The sequence below is a fragment of the Zalophus californianus genome, chromosome 10 (genome assembly GCF_009762305.2).
Source record: "Zalophus californianus isolate mZalCal1 chromosome 10, mZalCal1.pri.v2, whole genome shotgun sequence".
In the NCBI taxonomy this organism is placed as follows: Eukaryota; Metazoa; Chordata; class Mammalia; order Carnivora; family Otariidae; genus Zalophus; species Zalophus californianus.
Genome location: NC_045604.1, coordinates 880,374 through 899,435, shown reverse-complemented (window position 1 = coordinate 899,435; position 19,062 = coordinate 880,374). Strand labels below are relative to the sequence as shown.

Here is a 19,062-nt window from a genome sequence, read left to right as displayed (position 1 = left end):
GGCCACAGCGGGGGCGGGAGGCCCATGGCGGGGGCCCTAGGCTGTGTTAAGGGGTCGAAGCCAAGTGCTGTGGGGAGCCTCTGAAGATGTTTAGCTAGAAGGTAAGATGATCTGGTTCATCCTAGGAGTACCGCCGTGGCACGTCTAGGGAGGGAACATGGGCAGCGGGGAAGAAGCAGCCGGGGCGATGAACCACGGCCGTGGGCGAGGAGAGGAGGCACGCGAGCGCTCACTGCCTCCTGAGTGCGTCATGTGGAATCACACGCATTTTCTTGTGCGATGCGTGTCCCGGACATCAGGTCTCTGTTCAGAATCGTCATGGTGCCTCTAATTTCTCTCTGCCTGTCTGTGTGTGTCTTCTTTTTCTCAGGAGCTTTCCCAGTTAGCGCTAGCTTTTGGCTGCAAGGGACAGGAAATCCAAAATAATAGTAGCTTAAACAAAATAGAAGTTTCCTTTGTTATGCAAAAGAAGACTGGACAGGGTCAGTCCAGAGCAGGTGGGGTGCTCCAGAGCATCAGGGACCCAGGCTCCTTCTCTCTTGTTGCCCTGCCAGGCTTGGGTCATGGTTTCTTCCTCAGAGTTCACGAAGGCTGCAGGAGCTCCAGCCATCCCATTTACCCTCTACCCTGCAGGAGGGAGGAAGGGACAAAATCAGATGTGCTTTCTCTTTAAAGACATTTCCTGGAAGTAACACACGTCGTTTTCATTCGCCTTCATTGGTCAGTTTCCCAGATGGAAAAATGTAGTATTATGGGTAGCTGATGCTTATTCCTGGGTTCTTTTACTGGTGAAGAAGGGGGGAAGGGCTGTTGGGCCATAAGTAACTCTTAGGCTCGAAACCGTTCACCATCCCTGCGTCCATGCCCAGCTCCCTCCGGCTCTCTTCAGGCATCAAGCCTCTCAGTTCTTATTCTGTAATAGCCCTCAAATGCATCTTTTCCTGCCACCTCCTGGGACTGTCCTGTTACCCCTAGAACGTTCCATTGCTCCCTCTCGGAGATTGGTCCCTATTCCCCACCTCAGCATCAGGGCCCTGGGCAGTCTGGCCCTCATCCACCCTTGATAATACCAGTGTGGTTCACTTTCAGTAACATTCACAATGATCACAACAACACCTCACATTTCTAAATGTAAGGTTCACTGCGCACAGAATTGAAGGCAGTGGTGCCAAAGTCAGAAAGCCCAGACTCGCAGCCTGGCTTAACCATGGACCCAGCTGTGGGGCCGTGGGCAAGTCACTTCCCCTCCGTTAAGTAAGACAAGTGCCTAGGCCTGTAGCTGGATCCTGACAAGCAGGGGGCCTTTCTGTCCCTGGGTCTCATTCTTCTGATCTGTAGCCCCCCGCTCCGGGGGGTTATGAAGCTCAAACAAGAAGAGGTGTAAAAGCCAGGGAGACCATTATTCCAGGGTCATGCTCTTCCGCTTCCCAGCGGCCCTGGGAGGGGAGCAGAGTCCCCATTCAGGGGATTAGGGCCTGGCAGCTCAGGCGGGCTCTGTGACCCGTCCTCTCCCCCGACTTACAGGGCAGTGGAGACCTGGGACCCTGGGTCCTGACTGCCTGCTGCAGGCTCTCGGCGTGTTGGTTAAACTGGAGGGTGGTCTTATGTGTCTGTGCTGGGATCAAGGGAGAAAGAGCAAAATGTGCAAAGAAAATGTAAGGTTTTGTTTGTTTTTTTCTTTTCTTTTCAGTTTGGGCTATGAAGTCACTTTATAGTTTGTTTGAGGGCATGCTCCCTGGGACCTAGACAGAGATTGTGATTGGTACTTTTGAAACGCTGGTTTTCCGTGGGAGGCCACTTCCTGTTAGCAGGTGCATGCCACATGTTGGTTTGCTGGGTGGGGGGAGTGTTGGAGACCCACTAGACATTTTTGAGAATGTATATGTCAGAATTAATAAAGTAAACACTTATACTGTCAAACTTACAGAATTAAGTAAATGTGAATGCAGTTAACTGGATAGAGCTTTATAATTATTTTGTCAAGCTTAACACATGAAACCGCTCCCACTTAGTTACCAGCATCCTTAATTTGTTTTGTTCCTGTTTATAATTTAAACTGTGGGTTTTATTTAGGGATAAATGTGTCCTGAGGCTTTTCATTAGTTTAGAAATTAGACGGTACCCTCCCGAGGTTGCCAGACTGTCTCTTTGACCGAATCAGGCCGAGTGCCAAGGCTGTGGGCCTGGGGCCTGGAGCCGAGGGGGGACGGGGCCGTCATTTGCTAGGTGCTGGCTTCTCACACACAGCATCCCATTTAATGCTCGCAGGGACCTTCCGTAGTGTTTTCTCCGCGTCTGTCGTGTGTCCCGTTTGGAAGGACAGGCCCAGGGCAGTGCGGGGCCTTGCTCACCATTGTGTGAGGTTGCTCACTTGCTTGCTCTCCCCCAGCGGAAGGTGAGTGTGTAGGAATGTGTCCACAGATTGCCCAGCGCTTGCAGGAGGAGAGGGAGGAAGGAAAGCAATCCCGTTGTTCACAGCGGGTGCAGGCTCCTGCCCGGAGAGGGCTGTCGTCTGGCAGGCCTCCCTCCGGGTCCCTTGGCTGCTGGGCATCCCCGGCCTGGCCCTCCCTGACCCACGCAGGGCCCAAGGCCGCTGGAGCTAACGAGTGAACAAACCTGTGTTTGGGGGAGCGGGTGACGGCGATGGCAGTGGAGACCCTGGTTTGTTGTGTTTCCTGGAGAGTCTGTGCGGAATTGTGCCAGTGCTCAGGGTGCGTTTCTTAAAATCACTCGCCAGGTGCACACAGAAGCCGAGAGGTGCGTGTTCGCGGCAGGAACCATCGCCATCAGCGGCCCGGCCCTCATCGTGACGGCGTGGATCCAAAACTAACTAAAGGAGGCCCTTCCTCCATGCCTGTGTCTCTGCTGCCTCCTTTCAGGGCCGGCTTCTCCTCCCGCCCGTCGGCTTCCCGGCTTTGATTCCGCTGCTCTGGGCGCCACCTGCTCCGCACGCTCCCTGCTCTGCTTCCTCCTCCGCGGGTTCGTCCCGAGAAGGGTCAGAGGTGGGGCGTCCCTCCCAGGCGCCGTTTGTTGCCTGGCAATGCGCAAGGAGCATCTTTAGTGACGCTGCTTCCTGTAAAGCGGCGCCGCGGGGCTGGGCGGCGGTGGGGGGGGGGGGGCAGTGAAGGCGCGGGGCTTCGCTGGGCCGCAGGGGCCTTCGCTGGGCCGCAGGGGGCTTCGCTGGGCCGCAGGGGGTAGGACGGTACCGACAGCCCGGCTGGTGAGGCGGCCTGAGGGCAGGCACGGACTGCTCACCCGCTCCTGCCATGCTGCAGGAATCTTGTGTGTTCAGGGGGGGAAGGTCTCAGCAAGGGGCAGGGAGAGGCTCCATGCAGCTCCTTGCAGGGGTTGGGGGAAGCTGGGTCAAGGCCGGTTCCACCTGACCGCATCATCTTCCCCACGAGTCTGTGAAGACGCTTGGCGTCTGTGTGTGTGTGTGTGGTCGGTCCCGAGCCACCAGCTCCCCAGAGCCTGTGCAGGACGGGCGGGTGCAGAGTGTGATCAAAGGGACCCCCACCTTAGAGCTGGAAGGGCTCTGGAGCTCCCTTGGCCAAATTCTCCCATTTTGCAGATAAGGAAACCCAGGCCCAGGGAGAGAAGTGACTTGCCCAGAGTCCCACAGCAAGTTGGAGAGAGTCTGAGCCCCCAGCTGAGGGTCTTCCTCCTGAGGCCGACCCCTGGCATATGTGGCTGGTGCCCCAGGTGGGGGGAGGCAGCGGTGGTGAGGGCACGGGGCCTCCCGTGCCCTCCCAGCCTCCATCTCTTCACCTGAAAGGAACGAGGTTTGCCATGCTGGAGGTAGCCCCAAGACTCAGTGACTCCCGGGGACACAGATGACCCAACAGGCAAAGCTCCTCCTGCCAGGTCCTCGCCGTGAGCCCATGTCTTTCCCTCCTGAGAGATTCCTGGGCCTCTAACGTTCCCTAGAAGAAGCCCACTCTGCGGGCAGAGACCCTCCGCACAGACACCTGTCGGCAAGCCTCCTGGAAATCTGTGCCTTCCCAAGCATGGCCCCTACGGCAGCCAGGGTGAGAGCTGCAGCTGTCTGTCCTGTGGGCACTGGGCTGAGAAAGCGCTTTCAGAGCTGGAGGGCCCCGTGGCCCCGTGGCGAGACCCCCTCAGTTCACAGATGAGCAGGTGGGCGACAAGGGGGTGACCTGTCGCCGTGCCCTTCAGGCCCTCCAGGGGCCATCTCTCCTCTTGTTGTGCCCCTTGCTCTCCTCCAGCAAGAACATCTCAGCTCGAGAGGCCGAAAGCACGAACGCAGACGCTGAGGGCAGTCGTGCCCCAGCTGCTTCCCTTTGTCATGCTCCCGAGGCCGCAGAGATGAGCAGGGGAGGCGCAGCCCGGGCACGAGTCTCTCCGTCCGGCGGCTGTTCTCCAAGGTCTTGGGGCTCGCCAGCTCTGGAGATTTACAAGTTCCTCCAGCAAGAAAGCCTCCCCTCGGCCGGGGAAGTTGGGTGTATGCTGTCTCCGTTCCTTTCTCCACACAGTACGAAGCTTCAGAATCCGCATTATTTCCGATGTGTTCCAGAACTTTCTGTCTAATCATGTCAGCCAAGGTCTGGGTTGTTTGGCCGTGGCACAGGTGGGCCTGGACCGGCCCCTGAGACCCAGCCTCCCCCAGCCTTGTCACTCTTCCAGCCAGAGCCCACCGCCAGAAGTCCAAGGACATGTGCCACCTGCATCCCCAGGCCTGTGGAAAGGTTAGAGACAGCCGCACTCCACGTGTAGGCAGCTGGTGGTCAGGGAGAATCCTGCAGCCCCGTCCCCCTCCCCGTGGGTACCCACGCTTCTCTATGGCAGGGAAGGCTGTCCAGGCAGAGCTCCCACGCCCTGACCTGGAAGCCCCACTGCTCTGCGAAACAGAAACAAGAAAACTTCTTCCCAGGGCGTTTCTTCACCCTTCTCCTCATTGTTCTTGGTCCCCAGGTGGTCACCACCTCCCTCCCACACTAACACTGCCCAGGCAAGACTGCAGCTCTGTGCCCTCCTCAACATTTGCTCGCCTGGGGAGCTCCCTGCCTTTAATTCTCTTTGGAAAGCATAACTGAGAGGAGAAAGACACCCTTCTTTCCTTTGAGTCTCCAACCAGGACCACCACCTACCCAGCATTGCCCTCCAGGGGGCAGCATTCACAATGAAGTCTCCATGAATGGCACTCCCTGGAGTTGCACAGTGCACAGCCTACACTCCTGAACAGGGCAGCCCTGGCTCTGGTTTGCTCCCTTGTGAGGCCAGCTCATTGTAATACAGATCCAGTACCAGGTACCCACGAAAGGCAAACTTGCCAGCAGTCTCTCCAGTTAACCTCTCTGGGCCTCCACTTCCTCAAAAGCATGATATGGTCGAAGATGGGGCTGTGGAATCGGCCAAAGCCAAGCTCACACTTAGGCTCCGCCATGTGGTAGATGTCTTATTCTGTGCAAGTTCCCTAATATGACTGAGCCTGAGTTTCCAATTCAAGAAAACAGGAAATGACGATACGAATCTCGTTATCACGAAGATTGATTGAGGTAAAGCACATAAAGGTTGGCCCATGTTGCACCTGGTCCGCACTTGACAAATGGTAATGATTATTGTTATCTTGTAATATAGAGCTACATCTCCAGGCCTACCTACTGCACAGAGGGTGTCCCAGAAATAAAACAAGATAAGAAACAGACCATCTCTAAGGTCTTGGAGGAAATGCTTTACAAGAATCACAACCACTGGGATTCTTGTCTCTGTATATGAAAAACTAAGAACTTTGCTTCCGAGTCAGCCCTGTGACTGATGGTGGATGTTGGGAAAAATCTCAACCAGGAGCAAAACAGCTCACGTGTGGCAGACCGGGTAGGCGGTGCTGAATGAAAACCAGGGGGAGCAGCTGTGAGAGAAAGCAGAGGCCCACAGAGCGGAGGGAGCTGAGACTGGGTTTAAACGTCCCCCCCCAACCCTGCCCTCGTGGGCTGGCCCGGGGCCATGCGGAAGGGTGAGCCCAGGAGCAAGCACACCATTAGATCCTGTGGTAGGAGGTGACACAGAGGAAAAGAGAGAAAGGGTGAGGTAGAAGACAGAGCACAGAGGCTCCAGGGGAACAAGGTGGGGGGAGGGAAGCACGGCCTGGGGTGCAAGCGACCCTCTGTGCAGAGGCCAGAGGTGCCCACGGCTCATGGGCTCTGCTCATCGGAGCCCCGGGCTGGTGACTTTGAGAGCACTTCTATCCACCCTGCCTCTCCTCCACCTGGAGGCCCCTCCTCGCCTCCCCCTGCTCGTCCTGAGTGGTGTGCATGCCCTGTCCTCAGAGAGTCCCCGCCAGGTGCACCCGTGCCACTCCTGGGCACTCACATCTCAAGGGCAACTTGGCCTTTTTTGCTTTCGTGTTGCTTGGTGTCGGCCTCCTTCCCGGGAATGTAAGTTCTATGAAGTAGGTGCCAAGTCCAGCACGTAGTAGGGGCTCATTCATAGCTGTTGACTAAATGAACACATTCGTTAAGCCCCAGACACGTGCCAGGCCCTGAGCAGGGCCTTATAATTTACTCTCAGCAGGGCCCCCGGGAGAGGTTCATTTTACAGAAGGAAAGGTAGGAGTGTGGAGGGCCCTGTGCCTCACCTCAGCCGTGTAGCCAACAGCTGGCAGGGCTGGCCTGTGCGCCCCGTGCCCTCCCCTGCACGCCGCCTCCAAACACAGTGGAAGACATGCTTTGTATGCTACAGTGCTTCTCCCAAACATATTGTTTTTCTCCATTTTCGTGCATTTTTATGAAACATTTCCAAATCAGGAAACATGGAAATATTTTTTAATAAGAAGAAAGAAAACATTGCAAATAGAGAAACTGACTCAGAAGGACTTGCCAGATGAGCCATCTGGCTTTTAATTCAATAACCATTCAGAGAGGCTGACAGTGCTCCCCTTCTTGAAGAAAGCAGCCTGTGGAAGTAAGGGTGCCTCCATTTGCAAACTGGAGAAGTTGGGCAAACATCTCAGCAGAACAAAGGGAGGAAGAGACCCAAGAGAAGAGAAATGCCCACCCGGGGAAGCTGAGCTTGGCGTTGTGGCTCAGACTTCCCACCACAGCCTGTCAAGGGAGGTTGCATCCAGATGCACCAGCCCCATGTCCTGAGTCTTCCACATTCGGCAAAAGTCTGCAGAGAAAACTGCCAGAGGAGACGTGCGTGTCAGCACATGTGCGAGGAAATCCACACCAGACTGTGTCTGCAGAAGGGCAACAAGCCACGTCTGCTCCATGGCAGGTCGCAGCTGCTTTCTTGGAGCTGTCGTGCTTTTTGGTGGTGGTGGGCTTCTCCACTTTTAGAAATAATTGGAGACCTTGCACCCATGCTGGTAACTCTTGGAGCTGGAAATAAAAGATTAGACTTGCCTTGGAAAGATCCAGAGCTATTGCCTTGAATTACCAGGTAGAAGGAAGCACCTTTCCTTTCCTAAATTCAAAGCCAACTCTTCAAAAATAGGCTACTGGCTCTAGCGATAAAGCAGAGTGATCTGTGCGAGGGCTGGTGGGCCCGCGGGCAGCCTGGATCCCCCAAAGCCATTCATTTCACACTTCAAGATGTTTATAAGGGAAATGGTTTTTTTCCTAAAGATTTTATTTATTTATTTGACAGAGAGAGACACAGCAAGAGAGGGAACACAGCAGAGGAGTAGGAGAGGGAGAAGCAGGCTCCCCGCGGAGCAGGGAGCCCAATGCGGGGCTCGATCCTAGGACCCTGAGATCATGACCTGAGCTTAATGACTGAGCCACCCAGGCGCCCCTAAGGGAAATTGGTTTTAAGAAAAGAAAGAACTTTACTTTTTTTCCTTTGCCTTGATGTGAATTCACCTGCAGCCACAACGAACGGCCCATCAGCCTCTCACTGCTCGGCTGACTTCCCGAGTGGGTGGCTCTCCCACACCGAGAGCACATCTCAGAGCCTTCGAATCCGGCTCACGGAACACCCTCAGGATGCGGCAGCGATTCCCCCCGAAGCTGGAATCACACCCCCAGGCTTCTGAGGGCGCGGCATCATTAGCTGATGATCCTGGCGGTCTGGACAAAGGCAGAGGCAGGGGCAGGAGTGAAACCCAGAGCTCACGAGAGAGAGAGCCTCCTGGGAGCCGCTGCTGCGTGCCAGGTACAGAGCCTCCTGGCCACCGTCCCACTGGCAGGGCCTGAGCAGGTGCTCTGCCACGTCGCCCCACCCTGCCCCTGCTCACTTCGGGATCAGCCTTTCTCTCACTTCTCTGAGAAGCTGGTGTGGCCAGTTACTCTCCTGAGCTTCTCATTGTTTCGTGATAAAATCGGGGTAAGAGCCCCTGACCTCAACCTTGTCCTGCTGGCTTGTGATGAAGACAAAATGGAATCGTTCATTCATTCATTCATTCAACCAGTATTTATTGAGTGCTAGAAATACAGCAGCAAACAAAGTACCAAACGCCCTGTCCTTCCTGAGGCTTATGTTCTAATGGGGGTTGACAGTAAACACAAAACGAGGCCAGTCTATATTATGTCAGGCGGGGGTCTGTGCGGGGGGGGGAAAGGGGAAGGGGCGGGTTGCCGTTGTAACCGGTGGACAGGGAACCCCTTACTGAGAGCCTGACCGTTGAGCAAAGACCTGAAATCATCTGAGGCGGGCGCCTTCTGAGGGAGAGGAGCAACCAGGAGCCAGACCCGAGCGGGCACCAGGTGGCGGGAGCGGAGCGAGGAAGAGCCGGCTGGCGGGCTGGCGGTCAGGTCAGGTCCCCGGGCTGGGGGCTGTAGGCCCTCGTGGGCCCCCATCAACACCCCGGCTTCTGTTCTGGGAGACTCAGGAATTTCTGAGCAGAGAGGTGACATGGTCTGTCTTGCTTTCCGAAGGGACCACCTGGCTTGGGGGGACGGGTGGGGGTCGCACGGGCGGAAGCAGATCAGTTGGGGGATCGGCGGTCACAGTCCTGGTGAGGACAGGTCTGGACCAGGGGGCAGCCGCAGAGGCGGTGGGCACCGGTCCGACCCTGGACGTATTTTGCGAATGCCGCCGACGGGACCGATAGAGATAAGGGGTCCAGACCGCAAGTCACCACAGAGGGAAGGGGCAGTGGCCGATCCAGAACAGTGGGGCAGCGGCGAGTAGGAGAACCTGGGAGGAGCCACCTTTTTCCTGCAGAGCAGTGCGCGTGTTGTCCCCCCGCCTGAGTCCCGGGTGGGCGAGGCCTGGGTGGTAGGTGCCCCCCCAGTGGGAGGAGTCTTGGTGGGAGGGGTTCCGATGGGAGGAGTCCAGGGTGGGAGGGGCCCCCAGGGGGAGGAGGCTCTGGTGTGAGGGTCCCTGGGGGAGAAGTCCCGGCGGGAGGGGCCTGGGTGGGAGCGGCTCTGGGTGGGAGGGGTCCAGAGTGGGATGGGTTCTGTTGGGAGGAGCCCAGGGTGGGCGGGGTCCCGGGGGAGGTGCATGTGGGAGGGGGCGGGGAGAGGGTGGTGCTCATCAAGAGTCAGTCTCACCGCGGGATGTGCATCCTCCGTCTGAGCTTGACAGAGCCCTTCCACCCCGACTCCTCCCCACAGCCTTGGGAGCTGGTCGGGCAGACATTACGCTCCGCTTCCCTAAAGAGGAAACAGACACTGAGACAGTGAAGTGCTTTGTTCTAGGTCACAAAGCCATTAGGACCTGCAAGGCAGGCTTGGGCTCCAGATCCTGCGTTCTTTCTGCGGTGACAAGGCTGGGCTTGCACGAGATGATAATAGCATCATAGCCAACACTGCGCGCCAGGCACTGTTCCTTTTGGAAAAATCAGCTCATCCAGCCCCAACAGTAACTCTGCTTCTTGTACACGAATCCCCTTTTACAGACAGCAAAACTGAGGAGAGAGGGTCATGCAGATACTAGGGGGCAAACCCAGATTTGAACCTAGGCAGTTTGGCCCTCCAGGCCCTGCATTCTGGCCATGACACCTAACAGCCTGGAGTGTCCCACGCAGTGCAGGCCGGGTGGGGACGGCACAAACCCTGGGCGGTGTGGGGTCAGAGGCAAAGAGCTCACTGTGGCTGGGAGGCACCGGCGAGATGTGAGCTGGGTCTCGAAGCGTCCCTTAGAAGGGTCAGTGAGGACAGTGGCAGGCGTGACGGCAGCAAGAAAGGGGAATGCCCACGGCGAGCAGGCAGCAGAGAACGCTGAAGAGGAGGCCAGATGAAGAAGCCAAGAAGGGTGGTCAGAGCAGGAGGAAGCCAGCCGCCGAAGATGCAAAGGAGCAGGCTTCTGAGAAGGGAGACACCAGCGGTATCAAAGCCCACCAGGAGGTCAAGTCAAGGGATCGAGGGATCCCTGTTGTTGGGATTTTTGCTGGAGAACTTAAGCACAGGATCCACAGCTCGGGGGGCTGGGGTCTGACTGTGTGAAGCTGGGCGATGACTGGAAGGTGAGGACAAGGCAATACACTTAGCTTGATCCCTAAAAATCTCCAGCAAACAGACCAGACCCAGGATGAATGGCCATCATATCACTAAGATCCACGTGAAAAGAGTTGGGTCAGAGCTCCTGGCAAGGAGCTGAGTTCTCTTTGATGGTGAGAACTGACTCCAAGCCCAAGGAATTTGGCAGCCAACACAACCTTACCTGCTGAAGAGAGCAGCTGGAGTCACCTTGACATGCTTCGCCGAATTCCTGAAGCAAGCATCACTTTTCCACGGGGACAGGAAAAGTGACAAGCAGGCCATATTCATTCCACAGATATTTACTGAGCACCTGTTCTGCTTTCGGCTCCGAGAAGATACATAGAAAAGGCTACAAAGAGGAATAAAAAGGAATGCAGGGGTTGACACGCAGGCTGATGAAACAGAATAGAGAGCCCAGAAATTGTATCACTTCTGTGGAAAATCCATAGGACAGAGGTGGGGGTGGGCGGACACTGCTTGTTGTGTGGGCCGAGGATGACTGGTTATCCACTCGAGAGAAAGGAAGGCTTATCCCTACCTCACACCATATGTGAAATCAATTCCAGGTGAATTAAAGACTTAAGTGTGAAAGGCAACATTTAGAAACGTTGAAAAGCCTTATAACTGCAGGTAGGCAAGTATTTCTTTAAAAATTATATGTCACTAGTTATAAGTGAACAGGATGATAAATTCAGCTAGAGTAAAATTCAAAATTTCTATTCATCAAAAATACTATAAAGAAAATAAAAAGACAGGCACAAACTGGAAAAATAATTTTCAACACAAAAACTGATAAAGTTCTTCTTATCTAGAATATAAAAAGAACCCTTAGAACCAATAAGAAAAACGGATAAAAACAAAGAAATGGAAAAATGGACAAAAGTCAGGAATGATACTTCACGGAAGAGGAAACATGACACGACATGCATTTCTGGTTTTTTCTCTTCGGCTTGGCTTTATGTTGGATATCATGGAAGTTCCACAAGGTTACACTTTAGAGTCTGTGGTTCTGTGCCGGTTCGTCTCGCTTGCCCTGCTCCAGAGGGAGCTCTCTGCGGGCCTTGTGCCCGTTACTGCTCTGCGTTTCTCAGTGACATGAGTGTGCTGCCGGTATTCAAAACTTCCGTGTCGGTGCCATCCGCTCACTGCCCACGTGGGCGGTGAGGATGTGGCCCCCTGCTCACCACCGCCCCCAGGCCTCCCATCACTGTCACTGGCCTCCTCTAATCCTGGCTGGCCCTCGAGTCCCACCAGCACGCGCTTGACTGTTCATGGTTGTGCCTTCGGAAAGGACCGGGACGCCTCTCCTGCAGAACCTGTTTCTTCTGGTGAATCACTGTGCTGTTCATGTGCTCAGTTCTTTCCATGTATTTATCACTAATTCAGCTCCACGTCTGGCAGCGGTCCAACCTCTTCTGGGGGCCTTCAGGCACATTTGCTTTTCTCTCAATTTTGTCTTCTTGGAGACATGTCTCCCAGGGCCGCTCACCTGCTCCAGTCTGTCACTTGGCCGGCATCCTAGGACCGCCAGGCCCCGTCCCCCTGGGCCGCCATCCACCTGAGCCCCCGTCCCCCTGGGCCCCTTCCCCCTGGGCCTCCGTCCTCCTGGGCTCTGTCCCCCTGGGCCCCGTCCCCCTGGGCCCCGTCCCCCTGGGCCTCCGTCCCCCTGGGCCCCGTCCCCCTGGGCCCCGTCCCCCTGGGCCTCCGTCCTCCTGGGCTCTGTCCCCCTGGGCCCCGTCCCCCTGGGCCCCGTCCCCCTGGGCCTCCGTCCCCCTGGGCTCCGTCCCCCTGGGCCCCGTCCCCTGGGCCGCCATCCACCTGAGCCCCCTTCCCCCTGGGCCCCTTCCCCCTGGGCCCCGTCCCCCTGGGCCCCGTCCCCCTGGGCCCCGTCCCCCGGGACACTGTCCTGCAGGCCCTCACTTCCTCCATCCCAGGCTTCCTCCTTCTTGGTTCACTCCTTCGTTCTGGTGACACAGCTTCTGTGGTTTCGCGGGAAAAGTGCAGAGGAGGCAAGTCCCTGAGTCTTGCAGATCTGAAAATGTCTTCACTCAACCTTCAGACTGAACTAATACCTTGGCTGGTTTGGAAATAATTTCCCTTCAGAATTTTGAAGCCGTTATTCCATAGCCTGCTAGCTTCAAATGTTGCTGTCAACCAGTCCAAAGTTACCCCAATTTCTGCTTCATTATATTTGACCTCTCCCTCCCTCCCCCTCCCTCCCCATCTCTCCCTCTCCCTCCCCCCTCCCTCCCTCCTCCTCCCTCCCCATCTCTCCCCCTCTCCCTCCCCATCTCTCCCCCTCTCCCTCCCCCCTCCCTCTCTCCCTCCCCCTCCCTCCCCATCTCTCCCTCTCTCCCTCCCCCTCCCCCCTCTCCCTCCCTCCCTGTCCTCCCTCTCTCCCTCCCCCCTCCCTCCCCCTCCTCCCTCCCTCCCTCCCCCCTCCCTCTCTCCCTCCCCCCTCCCTCTCTCCCTCCCCCCTCCCTCCCCCTCCCTCCCCCTCCCTCCCTCCCTCCCCCCGCTCTCTCTCCCTCCCCCCTCCCTCCCTCCCCATCTCTCCCTCTCTCCCTCCCCCTCCCTCCCCCTCCCCCCCTCCTCCCTCCCCCCTCCCTCTCCCCCTCCCCCTCCCCCCCTCTCCCCCCTCCCTCCCCCCTCCCCTCCTCCCCATCTCTCCCCCCTCCCTCCCCCTCCCCCCCTCCCCCTCCTCCCCCCCTCCCTCCCCCCTCCCTTGCTGGCTCTGGAAGTCCCATAACACCTCTCCTCCCCGCTGGTGTTCTGAAATTTCACAATAATGTGCCTCAGTGCTTCACCCACTGCCCGGGGACAGAGGGCCCTTGATCTAGAAACTTATGTCCTTCAGTTTTGGAAAAAAATTTTTTAATTTTTCTTTTCTTTAATGATTACTTCTCTCCTCCTCTTTTCCAGTTCTGTTTCTGAAACTGTTATTATTTGAATTGGTAGATGGGTTCAGTGATTTTCTCGTATTTTCATCTCTGCCTTTTGGGAGACCCCTCCATTGACCCCCAGTCCTTCCAGAAAGACCCCCTTGTCCAGCATCGCCTCGCACCTCCTGGGGCCAGAGTGTTGTCTTTCTCACGGTGTTGACTGAGGACAGGGTTACCCCATGTGCTCTTCCCTGCAGATGGGCTGCCTGGGGTCCAGAGTCCTGTTTCTTTGTTTAACTGATTCAGTCTGTGTCTTCCTCAGGTTTCTGGGGACGCCCGGTTGTCTGCCGTGTGGAAGGGCCCGAGGTCCGTGTGTGTTTAATTTGCCACCAAGTGTCACACGGTCACCTGTATCTATCATTTGTTTTGTAATATTAAAAAATGAAAAAAATAGTCCACACCGTAATGAGAAATTAATAACTATAATAACTATCCTTAAAAAAAAAGATACCTTTTCCTCCCTAGCGCTTAAAGAAAAAAATCGTTCTCTGAAGAATTCTCTGTTGAAAAAAATAGCATGACATGAACACGTGGATTTGTGACAGGTGTAAACCACTGTAAAATTGTAAATAGGTTTGGAAACAGCTTTTCTCTGCTCCCACAGCCCTCAATCCCCAGCCCAGGTGGCGGCTCATCGCCTCCCGCCCGGCAAGCCACATGCCTCCGGCCCCATGACGCGGGACAGTGGGTGTCTTTGTGCCCCCCCCAAAGGGGACAGCACTCAAGTCTCACAAGCAGGTCCCCAAGATCTGCTTCTATCCCGCACACACAGTTAGCACCAATAGGGTTGTATGTGGGAATGACAAAGAAACCCACAAGAACATAAAGGGAATTTGAAGAAAAATAAAACAGTAAATCGAACATCAAGGTGACGACAAGACAACCACCTGTTGCCGATACCCACTCTGAGCTCCAATTTGTTTCTCTCGGGGCCACTCACATGTGGGCCGCTGAGCAGCCAGCGACCCCAGGTTAAGCCTTGGGTTTGCAAGGAGGGGACACTGTGAGGACCCACGTGCACGGCAGGGCCAGGAACGTAGGCAGAAGACAGGCTACAGGTTAAGTCCAGACCCCGGGGTCGGCATCCACATGGGTGACGACGGCTGTCCCCTGCGGCTCTCCATCGCTTCTCCTCGGGCACCTGAGGACTTCCCAGCAGGCCCGTGTCGGGCCCGCCTGCTGTCGTCACTCCTGCAGGCAGCAGCTGGATGAGTCCTTCTCGGATACCCAGTGTCCCGTGTCCCTTCCGTGTCCAAGAATTTACAGTAGCTTCCTTCACCCCTGTATCAAACAGCTCTGCAGCCAAACTTGAAGACACCTGCACGGACAGCTCCTGACTCCCTGGTTGGCACCCGCCCCCTCTGTTTATCAGTAGATGGTTCTCAGACGGACAACACCTGCCCCTCCACAGTGACTGAGCGGCCGCGCGCTGGGCAGGTTGCCCGTGCGCTACAGCCCTCCCAGCAGCAGATGAGTTTGGTCACCACCCGCAGCCTGGAGCCGCTTGAGGCTGACCTGGGGCTTGAGGCTGGGCAGGCGGAGCCCAAGGCCACAGGCTCACGTCCTCTCTGCCATATGCACCCCAACCTCGCCGTCCCCAGACCTGACCCGAGATGTCTTCAGGATGAACCAGTGACCCACATTCGTGTACACATTGCGGGCTTGCAGCGTGGGGCCGTCTCTAAGTGTGCTCCTGCATATTCAGTCTGTCACTGAGCCCGGCTGCTTTGCCGACTCTGAAGCCCACCCCTCCCAGGAAGGAGTCCCCACCGCCAGCTCGGTGCGGCCCTAGAGCGGGGGTCTGCCACCACGGCCCCCCCAAGCAGCGCACAGGAGCAGAAGGGACGGGGGCTGAGGGGAGACCCCTGGCACGGGGGCAGGGCACACTCTGTCTTGGGGATCCGAGTGCGCAGCCCCAGCCGGTACCACTCCTGTGCGGCCTGACGGGCGCACGCAGGAGGAGGCAGCCAACCGGGAGAGGGCAGGTGGGGCGGCAGAAGAGGGCAACAGAACTCGGCGAGGGGATGCCTGTCCCTGCAATGTTCCCCGGGAGTTCTGGGCACGCACGCCCTCGTGCAGACAGCGTGGAGAGGCTAATGCACATATCTCTGCTGGTACAGGCCTCAGGCTGGGGCTGGACAGCCCACTGCCAATGCGCTCCCTGGAATCTGCTCAGGCAGGCTCAGGCGGGTGATGAAGGCGGTCACCTGCACCTCCCTCCTGGCCCCTTCCACCTGCTTCCCACCTGGCTACCTCACCTCTGTGCTGTAGAGTCCCTCGTGTGTGGTTCAGGCGGATCCTGTTAGTGAACATTCTGAGAAAGGACCCACCTCCACCTGCCCTGCCACCCCAGGGGCGCCCCAGACCCCTGCCGCCCGTGAGCCCAGCCCCGGGCATTCATGAGGGCGTTCCCTCTGCCTGAACACCCTTCCTCCTGGCCAGCCTGGAAACTCCAGCCTCTAACCAACCTGCCCGTGTTTGGGTCAAGGTCACTGCCCTTTCTCTCCTGATTGAGAGGCACCTTGTGCACCCAATTCTGCAAATGTCTGCATCCTCACCGGCCCTCCCCTGAGTTGAGAGCCCTGGGGGCAGGGGCTGTGTCCTGTTGGTCTGTATGTCAGCACTTGGCACAGAGCCTGGCACACAGCGGGCTTGGTGTCTGGGCATGAGAGGTGGCAGGGCAAGGACGGGGCGCAGTGGGCCCCGGGCAGAGCGGACGGGGCAGTACCGTTCCAGCGCCGCCCCCCCCCCCCCCGGCAGGGAGCCCAGAGCCCCATCCAGCTCCACAGGAGGACGCCAGCGCCCCTGCAAACAGCCCCGAGACCCCCGTGGCAACAGCCTCCCTCTGCACCCTGCGCAGGAGCCCCTTCTCTGGGACCCTTCAACCTTCTTAGAGGAAACTGCTAAATGTGTTGGTGATTTTTTTGGACATTCTCCCCTGTTCAGGGGCCTGTGATTTCAGATCAATCGTATCCACACACACTCAGGTTGTCACTGGGAAGGGAACATCTAAATTTTACTCCTGCATGATTTCACCCAAAGCTCTGGCACCAGCTCTCGGAGGGCGTCTACAGCGTGGTGCGCCTCTGGGGGCGAGCTGGAGGAGGTGGGGTCCGGGGTGGCCCCAGGCACCGGGCGGGCAGAGTCGGGGTGCCTTCGGTCGCTGGCACCTCAGCAAAGACCCATGTCCTTCCCGGTCTGGGTCTGCCCACAGCCTTGACCCCCAGGGCCGGCGGTTGCCTCCACTAAGCCTTGTCTCCCCCTCGGCAGGTACCATGACCAGCAGGATGTCACCAGTAACTTCCTGGGCGCCATGTGGCTCATCTCCATCACATTCCTGTCCATCGGTTACGGGGACATGGTGCCCCACACATACTGTGGGAAGGGCGTCTGTCTACTCACCGGTATCATGGTGAGTACCTGACCCTGCCCGGTGTCCCCTCCCTCCAGGGCTGCAAGCAGCACAGAGGGGCCCGCCCGGCAGCTACCACACGCCCCGCGCTGCGCAGGGGGAGGCAGATGCCTCTCACGGGCTTAGTGCCTCTTCTAACACAGGAATGGGTCCCGGTTCCGGAGAGTTAATGGCTCCTTCACGGCCCCCCAAAACGGGCTAGGCAAGGCTGGCCTGCTCTGAAACTGCACCCCCACCCAGCCCACCTGCCTTTGTAAGCTCGCCCCAGTAGGCATCAGGGCTTGCCCTGAATGGTCCCCCTCCAGGCCTGGGACCGTCTGAGAAAGCTTAACTGGAAGTCCGGGCCGGGGGGACTGGGAAGGGCCCTGAGCCCGTCGCCACTGGTAGAGAGGGGACGGAGGGCCTGCCCTGAGCTCCTCACGGGCTGCCGGTGACAGTGGACAGCAGTGAGGAGCCCCAAGCCGCCGCCGCTCCTGCACCGGCCCCATGACGCAGGGCTGGGCCTCGCTTCCCTGTAGGGCCGGCAGACCCCCTCTGGGACCCCAAAACTCAGAGGAGAGAGCTCTCAGTGAGGCCAGGGATGGGATGTAGGGGTGCACAGGCCTGCCGCTCGGCTCTGGGGCCCCCCGTGGACACCACAGCCCTCCCCAGGGGAGCCCCTCTGCAACCCCCACACTTGGGTTGATATCTTTCCTTTTGGTGCCCCTTTGACTTTTCCTTCTGAACAATTCCTTTCTGCAGCGAAAAGGCCACTAAAGCCTCACCTGGAGTGGGGGCTGCCCGCCCCCACCGCCCCCCAGCCCAGGGGCCTTCTGGCACTGATCTCAGTGACCAGGCAGCTGAGTGCGGGCCCCTCGGAGCAGAGGAGGCTCTAGGGTCAGGGGCCCCGAGCAGGAGAGCCCAGCACTGCCGTCTCCCACCTGGACACGGCCCCCCCCCGCCCCCCAAAGCCCCTTCCCGCCGAAGCCAGCCGGACTGGAACAGCAGTTAAGCAGAGGCTTATCCCCGGCCCAGGAAACCCTGGGTGAGTGGAAGGCCTTAGAACAAAGGTGTCTGGCCGGACTCCAGGTGCCACCAGGAACCAGGCAATGATCCTTCCAGAAAGTAGTGAAATGCTGCCGGAAGACCAAAGCCTTCCTGTCTCGGCGCCAGGCTCTGTGCCTCAGGACCAGCTCTCAGGCTGGGGGGTGGGGGTGGGGGTGGTGGGGGTGGGGGGTGGGGGTGGGGGTGGGGGTGGTGGGGTGGGGGTGGGGGTGGATGAGCCCCACAGGGAGCCGGCTCCCCTGAGTCTCCCGGACTGTCTTCTGACCGAGCAGCCGAGCAGCCGAGCAGCCGGAGGCAGGACCCCGGCCCCACGCCTGCTCCTTGGCGGGGGCGGGGTCTTTGGCAGGGGGTTTGCTCCTGGGTGGTGCAGCACCTCGGCCAGGGCTGTTCTCCTGGAGTGACGCAGAGTCAAAGCGGAAGAACGCGAGGATGGGGAGGGCCGTACCCCCTCCCATTATTAAAAACACAGCACAGGCCCTTCATCTTCTCTCTTCCTAAAACCCTGTTGCATAAATCCGTACCTCTCCGTGTTCAGGGACTGTGCGTTCATTGTCAGTGTTCTCACCCAGGTTCAGGTCCGTGGCCTCCCTGGGGGTCGGCCCCAGGGAAGAACTTAGTGGCATTCTTCTAGCAAATGTGACTTTTCTAGCTGAGTCATTCTTGCCAGGGTTTCACGGAGCGAGCCGCCCTCCCCCTCCCCTGCCTCCCGCCGGCGCCCCTCCCGGTGGTTACAGCCCAGCCGAGCCGCACTCCAGGTAGGGCTCCCCGTGCGGTTGCCATGGACACCTGGGCCCAGCGAGGCCGCCAGAGGGGAGGGAGGGATGTGTGTGCGCAGGGCTGTAAATAGTCCTAATCATTGTTTTCTCCTGGCTGTCCCAGAAACGGTGTAATTATCAACCATTAGGCAGGGTATGTAATTGTCTGAGCAACTTGACGTTGTTGGCCCAGACCTGGTGTGTTGGAGGGGTTCCGGCCACCGAAGCCGATCTGTCAAAGTCCGGCATCTTTCCCTAAGGAGCATCATGACGACGGTGACAGAGAAAGCTGTCGACCCTCAGTCTCCAGAACTGGGCCTGGCCGCACCCTTAGGGCCCGCCGTGGAAGCCTTCTGGCTCCACAGGCATCTAGGGGCACGCAGGGCCCCCAAGACCACTTGGTAGGAGCCCCGTGTCAGGACAGATCACCTGCGCTCGCTCCGCAGGCCCTTCCTGAGTTTGGGACAAATAGACGAAAGCTGTAGGACGTCTGCCGGGGACACTGAGCTCCCCCCACGTCCTCA

General features: G+C 57.8%; 1 protein-coding gene across 1 annotated transcript in view; it reads left to right on the top strand.

The window, feature by feature from the left end:
* The window catches only part of KCNN3 (potassium calcium-activated channel subfamily N member 3), a 128,390-nt gene that overhangs the window by 89,490 nt on the left and 19,838 nt on the right, over nucleotides 1-19,062 (top strand). Inside the window, exon 4 of the mRNA XM_027613344.2 lies at nucleotides 16,598-16,739. Within this exon, the coding sequence (XP_027469145.1) occupies nucleotides 16,598-16,739 (142 nt within the window). The remainder of the gene's footprint in view (nucleotides 1-16,597; nucleotides 16,740-19,062) is intronic.